We start from the raw sequence: 9,925 nt of genomic DNA, 5'->3' as shown, positions 1-9,925 counted from the left end.
CTTTAAAGAAAACATTTAGCTTTCTTAGTATTTCGAAATGTAAAGAAACTGGGCGTTTTTACATTTGGGACTCCTTATCAGTTCAATCACTTTTCAAGAGAAAACAAAGTGGAGACCAGTTGTGCTGCTTTAAACCAACAACAGAACACTTTATAACTGACACATCTGAGACACAATGCATGTTACCAGCCTCATCTCCAGTCAGCTCTTATATAATATCATTTTAACTTTGGCCACAAGGTGGCACTGGCTTGCAAACAAAATGTTGCAATATTCAATCCGTAAAAGCAATTTCAAACTGCTTCCCCTCCCAAGTTCTTCTCAGTGCAACCCCCCTCCCCTTTTGTTTCAATACTTAATTGCATTTATTTCAGAATTACTAGGCAACCCACCCCCAGATGTATAATTTAAAGGTGATGTGCTTGCACTGGTATCTTCAGAATCTGCTCAATAGAACACCATCATGTGATACTGGGATAAGGTGGAGTTCAGCTTTAAGGGGGTGTCTCCAGCTCGCCTCACAAATCTTTAGGATCAGAGCTGGAGAAATACCAGTGGATGTTTTCCCCATTGCCTGGCTCCTTGTTCTCGATCCACCCTTCTGCTCAAACCCTCACCAAATCAAGGAACAGGGGGAAATACGATCAATTACAAGGTGGGTTCCTTTTGTGGTTTCCTCGTTTTTTATTTTATTTTTAATTGTGGTGTGCGAGCGTGCTTTTTAGGCGGATGTTTGTGTGGCTCATCAGGGTGACAGAACAGGTGTAGCTGAGAGAGGTGTATTCCTGACCGTCCGGAGTCTCTCTTGGGTATGCTACCTGTCGGTTCAGGCTAACAGTATGTGCTTCCCGGTGAGCGGCTGGAATAGTTTTTTACAGGGTATTTCCCGTCACCTTGCCTTTTATTCTCGTAGCCTTTTATCCCTTAGCATCAAACTTCAGATCAAATCTTTGGAGAGAGCAGGAGAGGTCTGTGTGATCCCGACAAGGGGGAGGGTTGGGTTGCCGGGCTGTGTGCTTTTTCTGCCTGCCTTTAATTTCTCCTTCCCCGCCCCTAGAAGCACAGGTTAGCCTCTCTGGTGAGCCTTAAAAAAAAAAAAAAAAAAAAAAAAAGGAGGGGGGGGGGAACCTGAGCACAGAGAGGGAAAACCGGCGTCTTCTCCGGCTGATGAGCTGTCAACGAAAGACAAGCGCGGTCGCTGTCAACTTCATCTGCGCTACCCCTCCCAGTCTATCCCTGCTGGAGAGATAGGGAGTCACAATCGCACACCAAACACAGCTTCCTTTAATCCGATCATAGGGGGGCGATTTGGGGGCTGGGGGCTCCGGTGGCTTCTCTGTCGAGAATAAGGAGCATAAGCATTTTCCCTTTAGAGCCGTCTACTAAACAAGAAGTAGTTTAAGAAGGAGCTTGGCAAAATCAGCGAGACTCAGGCGTGACCCCGAACAAGGTCCTGCGGCGGGGTCTGAGTCCAGTCCCTCTCTTGATTGGAGAACGGGGAGGAGAGAACACATTCCCCCTTCCTGTACTTCGACCTGCGGAAACCTACTGAAGTCCCAACGTGCTTGGAGTTGTATGACCTCTGCTGCTGAAATGAAAATGTAGTTAATGTTTACAGCAAAACCAGTCCTGGTTTGTCTTTCAGCAGGTCACGGCAAAGTCATACTGTCAGGAGTAGATAATTCATGAAGTCCTCATTGCAGGCACTAAATACTTCTACATACAGCTTCTGGTTCTTGGGAGCGCTACTGTCTTTCAACACAGACAGTTGTCTGTTAAAATACAAAATACAACACACGCAGTTTGGCTAGGGGCCTTACATACCATGATGACAGGCTGCATATAAACTCCTAAAATAGACCGGGGGGATTAGACAGACTGGATGAAGCTATGTGGTAAAGATATTATAAGCGATAACACTGAGGTGGATGGATGTCTGCTATTAAGCTAGCTGGAACAATCAGAGTAGTCAAACTTTGGCCAGTGGATGAAAATCGCCAAAGCCTGGCTATATTAATTAGCGATTTTAAATGTGCATGTATTGCTAATAATGGTTGTAAAGAATCCGTTGCAGAAATGGAATGCAAAACCAGCTGAGCTGAGTGTGCGATTTAATTTATGCGTGAGCTCGTTTACTTTTGTAATCTTCCTGTTGAATATCTAGGGCCCGATCGTGCAGTCCTCACTCTAGCAACGTGTTCAGGTCTGTCTGAGTGAGAGTACGGGCTCTGAACCCTAGCATATATCAAATAGAAGTAAGGCCAGTTTCCTGATAGGAGGAAAACATCTCTCCTCTGAAGACTTACCTCTGTGTTTGTGTTTGCAGTTTATACCGACTGTCATTTAAGGTAACTTCACTCCCTGGAGGTATCTTAAAATAAAGTGGATTTCAGCAATATATGCTCCGGCGGCTTTCATAGTCATTGAAGATCACATTTGTGACAACGACATTATGGAGCTGTGATTCAGGAACCATTAACATGGCGTAAACTGGCAATACTCCCTCCTACAGCTCTGACCTGAGGTTAAGCATACAACATTGTAAATAGCGTGTCTGAGATTTGGCAAAGGGAAAATTCCAGATTCAACCAGACTGTTGCTAACTGCAGATTGTAGCAGAGGTGTGTCCGTTTATTGTTGACTTCTTTCAACACCCCCAATCCCCCCCCATACATGCCTGAGTTTCTGTGATGTAATAGCCTGCAGCTTTTGCGAAGGAGGGGCTTATTTAAGCATTTCTATTTGTGTTGCATAGGTAAATATCGATCGCTTCCCCTCTCTCTTTTATTTTGCAAACTCTTTAATTTTTGCTTTTTAATTTTCTTTCCTTCCCGCGCCCTTTGTTCTTCTCTGCTAGACAGCAATTCTGTCTGAGATTAAAGTGATCGGAGTTGCTGATTTGCCTTTGACCCAATGTCAGCTGCACTTTAGTGACCAGCCCGTCAACAGTAGAAAATCAATTAGGTAAGGAACTTATGTTTTGCAGTAACTTTTTCATCACTGTTTACTCATGTCAGATTGAGCTTGTCCTTTGTTATTGTATAGCTGAATAGCTTTAAAATAAGAGATGCATTAAACACATGACAATTTGAGAAAACAGAACATAACAGGTCAGAAAAAAACTTAAAAAGAATGTAATGGTTAAAGGTTCAATCGGTCGTAAATTGAGCTCACTTTTTCAACCATTATTAATGTTTTATTGTTAACACATTAGTGTTAAATGTAATTTGTTTAGCTATTGAACTGTCGGCAACTGTTCTCTCTCTCACTTGTAAATATTTTGTAACATAATGGAGCTTTTCTTTCTTTCTTTCTTTCTTTCTTTCTTTCTTTCTTTCTACTGTATCCTGCACTTTCTACTGAGGCAAAACTTCTCATCGCCTTCAATAAAGAGTTTTCTCTGAGTAAGGGGCGCGGGATCTAGCCCCTAATTTTGATAATTCGCCTTCCAGTCTCTATTTGCATTCTAGGATTCGCGGACTTCCAGAATCTGGAGAGCGATTATTAAAATTGTGCCACATGTACTCTCCTAGCATAGATTGGGATCCATTAACCCCCTTTCTTCCTCTCTCAGTTTTAGTGATACAGCTTCCTTTTGCATGTGATGAAGTGTAGGATTAAGATCTCAGTAATGGCAGAGTACAGAAGGTAAGGGGCCAGGGATTTCGCAGAAGTGCTTGCACCGCTATTTAGCAGTGAATAATTCTCCTCCCAAACCCCAGTCATATGGCGAAGGTAGTTAACCATGGAAACCGTTTCACTACAAACATTCTATTTTAAAAAAGCTTTGGGGGAATAATTCGAATGAAAATTATTGATGCTTGGGAAAGGTGAGAGATGGGGATCGTTGAGGGCTGTAGGTTTGGGAGTGATTCCTTTTTCTCTTTTGAAGTCCCAGAATGGAGAAGACATAGAATCCATTAAAATTGTCGTCTTCTCCGTCTAGCCTTGTTTTATAGCCAGCGTCGCTCATACAAACAGAAATTCCGCCTTGCCTCCATTACCACCCTGACACTATACCTACGTCCTCACTTTCTAGTTTGTCAGCAGCATTCGCTCATTCTAATCTATACAGTTCTTCAGCTCCGCACAAAGCAATCTCACGGTGGCACACTCAAAGAAAGAACTCATGTCACCACGTCTGGAGAGGCAATTACATTCAAGGGAAAGATTGTGAAACTCCTGATATGCGTTGCCCACCCACATTGTTCCAATCCCCCTTTCGACAGATTTCATCCTGGCTGGCAAACGCGTGACATGAAACTAGAAGGACAATACGTCTGCTTCTGTTCTGCCTCTGAAACGATAGTCCCTGTTATACTTTCGGTTATATTTAGCATAAATTAAGACGATACGTGTCCTTCCCCCGTGATCAAGCGCCCTCCTTCTAATAAATTCTCATGCGTATGTCTAAAGGACTCGTCTGCTTCCTAGCGTTGGGTGCAGCCCACCAGCTGGGAAACTCTTCCAGATTCATTCGCTGTCAACTCATATAAGAGAGAAATCAGCATATATCCTTGACTGAGAATTTAAGGTTCGGGGTGCAGGGCGCTGGGAAGTGACTTCCCCGTTGGCGTCTATTCGCGGCAGGACAGCTCTGCTAGGGATTATATACTCATCGTCCTGTTCTTCTGCGTGCTGAATCTCGCCTTGCTTTTTGGTCTGTCCGTGGTGCTGATGAAAATTCTTCTCGTGTCGTCCGTTCTGCTTATGGGCAAGTCTTCTCATATTCCTTGGTGCTTTCTGCTCCAGAGTGAGTGGCACTGCTGGCTATATTTCTAAGTCAGTTGGGTAGATGCATTTGAAATGGTAGAGAATATTCCATTGCCATTGCTTGGATGGGATCCTCATGGCGGGTGTTTGATGTAGGGTAGTCTGTAAAACCTCTTCTGCTGTGGGGATCTTGCTTAGTGTCTGAGACCACTTGGTCTGTTTTGAGGGTTATGAACAAGGAATCACAGAAGCAACTCATACACTCTATACTGCAGAAAGAAGGGCCAATCTCTCTCCATTGTCATATCTGCATCCTTAGCACCATACAATTATGGCACAATTAAAATGATAAGAAATAAACACATGTGCTCTTTTCCCTTTGCAGATTGTTATCAAGGTTATCAAAGAAATGAAGTGACAGCTTTTAGTGAGATCCTGCTGCTTGAGTGATGAGAACATTTTGAGCTTCTGAAACCATTCGGAAGAAACTCAGTGCAGTCGAGACCAATGCAGGGCCTGGACGCAAGTTCCAACAACATGAACACATCATTTCTCTCCTCTGCTGGGAATCAGTCCATCCACCTGAACTTTTCAGAGAAGAATTCCAGAACCATACACTTCCAAGATGAAGATTGCCACATGCCATTGGCCATGGTCTTCACCTTGGCTCTGGTTTATGGGGCTGTGATCATTCTTGGTGTTTCTGGAAATCTAGCCTTGATTATCATCATCTTAAAACAGAAGGAGATGCGCAATGTTACCAACATCCTTATTGTCAACCTTTCCTTCTCAGACCTTCTAATGACCATCATGTGTCTCCCCTTCACTTTTGTATACACTTTAATGGACCACTGGATTTTCGGGGAGGCCATGTGCAAGCTGAATCCTTTTGTGCAGTGTGTCTCAATCACAGTCTCCGTTTTCTCTTTGGTCCTCATCGCAATTGAACGCCACCAGCTGATCATCAACCCTCGAGGGTGGAGGCCGAATAACAGACATGCCTACCTAGGGGTTGCTGCCATCTGGATTCTAGCCATGGCTTCCTCCTTGCCTTTCCTGGTTTATCATGTATTAACTGATGAACCCTTCAAAAATATAACAATCGATGAATATAAGGACAAATATGTGTGCTTGGACTTGTTCCCTTTGGACACTATCAGGCTTTCTTATACCACAGCTCTGTTGGTGATACAGTACTTTGGACCACTTTGTTTTATATTTATTTGCTACTTAAAGGTAAGAGAGAATCTATTTTATGATCTCTCCTTATTTCTGTCTGATTTCTGTTTGTCCTTATAAAGAATTGCCTCTGGGCTAAATGATTCTATATTTTTCTTTGTTGTTGAATTTTGTTTTTTGCAGATATACATACGCTTAAAACGAAGGAACAACATGATGGACAAGATGCGAGACAATAAATACAGATCCACTGAAACCAAAAGGATCAACATCATGCTGATCTCTATTGTGGTTGCATTTGCAGTCTGCTGGCTACCTCTTACCATCTTTAATATTGTGTTTGACTGGAATCATGAAATTCTACCTGTTGCCACCTGCAGCCACAATTTGTTGTTCTTGATTTGCCACCTCACAGCCATGATCTCTACTTGTGTGAACCCTATCTTTTATGGATTTCTCAACAAGAACTTCCAGAGGGACTTGCAATTTTTCTTTCATTTTTGTGATTTTCGCTCCAGGGATGATGATTATGAGACTATAGCCATGTCCACCATGCATACAGATATTTCGAAGACCTCTTTGAAGCAAGCAAGCCCAGTAGCATTTAAAAAAATAAATAATGATTATGATGAAAAAATATAACCCCCCCATCTAACCCAAAATGTTGGCAGTATGGTCACAGGTGATATGGGCCCAAGGAAAAGCACAAACTTGTAACAAAATGGGTAATGGTTTTTCTTTTTTTAAGGAACTCTTTTGTCACTTTGAAATCATATGCTGTGCATTTTTCCCTATTGCTGCTTTAATATTCACAGCAGTTATATTTGAATCACACTATAAGACATTGTTGGACCTGCTTCTATTTAGGGTTTTCATCAGCTGTCTTTTGTTGCAAAGTTATGCACGTCTGCACTAAGATTTATCTATTGTATTTATCAAAAATGAATATTTTTTCAGCAGTGTGAATAGATACAAATCCATTGGAAACAATAGTGGTCTGAATGAGACTATCACTAAAGAAGACATCTAGTCTGGCATAAAATTAGATCATTCTGAATTGAAGAGCTTTATTTTTTTTAATCCAGTTTTAGAGCAGTATTAAATAAAAGCCTATTTGCTGGAATAACCAGACAAGAATGACTCCCTGACAAACCCTTAAATTAAATTAAATGGTGTTTTTTAATCAATTAGGATCAAAGAAAGAATTAAGGGCCAATTTCTGTTCTTATTTATACTACTGAAAATCCAGAGTAATTCCACTGAGTGCAATGGAGTTTCACCAGTGTAACTTTTAGCAGAATTTAGCTCTTAATCCTGTCTTTGAATTTAATCCTAACATTTTACAGCTAAATTTAAAAATGTAAACAATTTTTTCATTTAAAAACCAAAATTTAACATTTTCATTTGCTAATATATGAGGGAATTGGACTGTTAGTGTGAAGTTCGCCTCTAACTCAAGACATACACACCATTTAAATCCTACTTACACCCTTTTTTGAGGACCTAAATAGTGTTTAATAGCCAGCCCTCTGCACAGGGTGCAATTTCACCTTCAAAGAATACTTTGAAAATCAAGTCCACTAGTAAAACTATATGGTGGTCCTGGCTTTCTGAAATTTTTATAGTAATTACTTTGCTAGTCTACATTAATAATGTAGAGCTGTATTCTTCCGTCAGATACAATGATGTATTTCTGGACTTTCTCCAACACAATGAAGGAGTTGATCCAGATTTCCACCGTTGTAAAGGAAGGCAGAATTTGGCTTGAAATTTTTGTTGGCACATTTGGTTGCCATACGTCCATTCCATCTATTGATCAAAGGTATTTTCACCTGTGGAGGCCACTCATTATTTGCCCAAATGTCCACAATACAGTTCTCTGAATTATTACATTTGTTAAAAGGCTTCTCAACTATAAATCTCCAGAATATAGGCATACAGGGCTAGATCCTCTGCTGATGTAAATCTACATAGCTCCACTGAAGTAAATGGAACTACAACAATATTCATTAGCTGAGAATCTATGCCATAAAGTGTACTTTTCTGTCTAAGTCAGTGCCTATACAAGTAATCAGCTTGTTTAATACAAAGAATAGACTTAATTCTTGTTTACATTAAGATCCCTTGAAACTATTTTGGCAGTATAAAAAAGGCCTAAAAGTAGGTGTAATGTAAGTATAGCACACGTGGAAATTAGGCCTGGCATCTCTAAACATAAAGGATCTCTAAGTATGATGTTGAATTTAATATACTCAAAATATGATAGGAATAGATGATTAAGAAATGAAATTATTTTGTTTTGCCAGTGTTCAAAAGTCAAAAAATAATTTGTGCCTTGTGCAGTCTTATAAATAATGTATTATATAGAATGTTAAGATAACAGTGTGTCCTTGTACTATTATAATTTCATGTATCTCATTATTTTGGGAATGTTATCATGAGGGCGATGAGACAACTACTGTACATATAATGTATCCAGAAGAGAACATTTTGTTTTAGGAGCTTGGCCACTTTTGTGTTTTGTATGTTTTTCCTTTTCTCTGTGGTCATCTTTGGTGATATATTGCCAATAGTTTAACAATGGACTTCTACTAATATTTCCCCTTCACTCTGTGATAAATGCCATGAATCAGGGGTAAATATTCTCGCAGGGAGAAATAGAGTAGGACTGGCAAATCCATCCTTGTTTTTCCCATTTAAAGAAAAACACTTTCTTGTAACCATACAGAAGGCAGGAGACAAAAGTATTTGGCAAACTAACATATTAATGTACCTGCAGGAGATGTTTATACATTTTCCCCTGTGTTTGGCTTCACTAGCGCAAAGCAACTCTAAAGCTATTATTGCCTGTGATGCGAATAGGAGAGTGGGGTAACCAGGGGTGCTGGAACAATTTTTATAGTGGGGGTGCTGAGAGCCTTGTGCTGAACCAAACTGTAAACCTGGTATATGCTGGAAACCACTTCAAGCCAGGGGGTGTGTCAGCACCCTAGCACCCCTAGTTTCAGAACCTATGGAGGAAACAGCTCCTATGCCAACCCTTCCTTGTGGTTGGTGTAGGACATATGAACAAAGCCAAGCAATCCCTGATGACTGTAACAGCCTCTTGAGACTGTTGTCAGTGTGGTTAAGTTATAGCTGCCCTATAAATGTTCTAGCAATCTACTAGAATTCTTTGAGGGGGTCAATAAGCATGTTGACAAGGGGGATCCAGTGGATATAGTGTATTTAAATTTTCAGAAAGCCTTTGACAGGATACCTCACCAAAGGTCCTCTCATTGGTCAGTAACTGGCTAAAAGATAGGAAACAAAGGGTAGGAATAAATAGTAAGTTTTCAGAACAGTGCAAGGTAAATAGTGGTGTTTCCCAGGGATCTGTACTGGGACTAGTACTGTCCAACATATTCATAAATGATCTGAAAAAAGGGGTAAACAGTGAAGTGGCAACATTTGCAGATGATGCAAAACTACTCAAGATAGTTAAGTTGCAGGCAGACTGCGAAGACCTACAAAAGGATCTTTCAAAACTGGGTGTCTGGGCAACAAAACAGCAGATGAAATTCAGTGTTGATAAATGCAAAGTAATGCACATTGGAAAACATAATCCCAGCTATACATATAAAATGATGGTCTATATTAGCTGTTACCACTCAAGAAAGAGATCTTGGAGTCATTGTGGATAGTTCTCTGAAAACATCCACTCAATGTGCAGCACCAATCAAAAAAAATCTAACAGAATGTTTGGAATCATTAGGAAAGGGATAGATAATAAGACAGAAAATATCATATTGCCTCTATATAAATCCATGGTACACCCACATCTTGAATATTGCATGCAGATCTGGTCGCCCCATCTAAAAAAAAAAAAAATAGATATGTTAGAATTGAAAAAGTTATAGAAAAGGGCAACAAAATGATTGGGGGATGGAATAGCTGCCATCTGAGAAGAAAATAATATGACAGACTTTTCATCTTGCAAAAGAGATGACTAAGGGGGGATATGATAGAGATCTATAAAATCATGACTGGTGTG

The 9,925-nt window shown here is 40.4% G+C and overlaps 1 protein-coding gene across 5 annotated transcripts; it reads left to right on the top strand.

Annotated features, from left to right (window-relative positions):
* Positions 1 to 352: 352 nt before the first annotated feature.
* Positions 353 to 8,393, top strand: NPY1R (neuropeptide Y receptor Y1). 5 transcript variants are annotated; one of them, XM_065596502.1, is made up of 5 exons: positions 355 to 655; positions 2,327 to 2,755; positions 2,858 to 2,964; positions 5,099 to 5,949; positions 6,076 to 8,393. In XM_065596502.1, the coding sequence occupies exons 4-5, from the start codon at positions 5,221 to 5,223 to the stop codon at positions 6,532 to 6,534; spliced, it is 1,188 nt and encodes a 395-aa protein (XP_065452574.1). In that variant the 5' UTR covers positions 355 to 655; positions 2,327 to 2,755; positions 2,858 to 2,964; positions 5,099 to 5,220; the 3' UTR covers positions 6,535 to 8,393. The 5 variants fall into 5 exon arrangements, with proteins under 5 accessions (XP_005299349.2, XP_005299348.2, XP_065452574.1 ...); XM_005299292.5 differs by lacking the exon at positions 2,327 to 2,755 and having other exon boundaries at positions 353 to 655; positions 2,862 to 2,964; XM_005299291.5 differs by lacking the exon at positions 2,327 to 2,755 and having other exon boundaries at positions 353 to 655.
* The last annotated feature ends 1,532 nt before the right edge of the window (positions 8,394 to 9,925 follow it).

The sequence above is a fragment of the Chrysemys picta genome, chromosome 5 (assembly GCF_011386835.1).
Source record: "Chrysemys picta bellii isolate R12L10 chromosome 5, ASM1138683v2, whole genome shotgun sequence".
Taxonomy (NCBI): Eukaryota; Metazoa; Chordata; order Testudines; family Emydidae; genus Chrysemys; species Chrysemys picta.
Note: the sequence above shows the minus strand (reverse complement) of the source record. Positions and strands in the feature narration are given on the sequence as shown.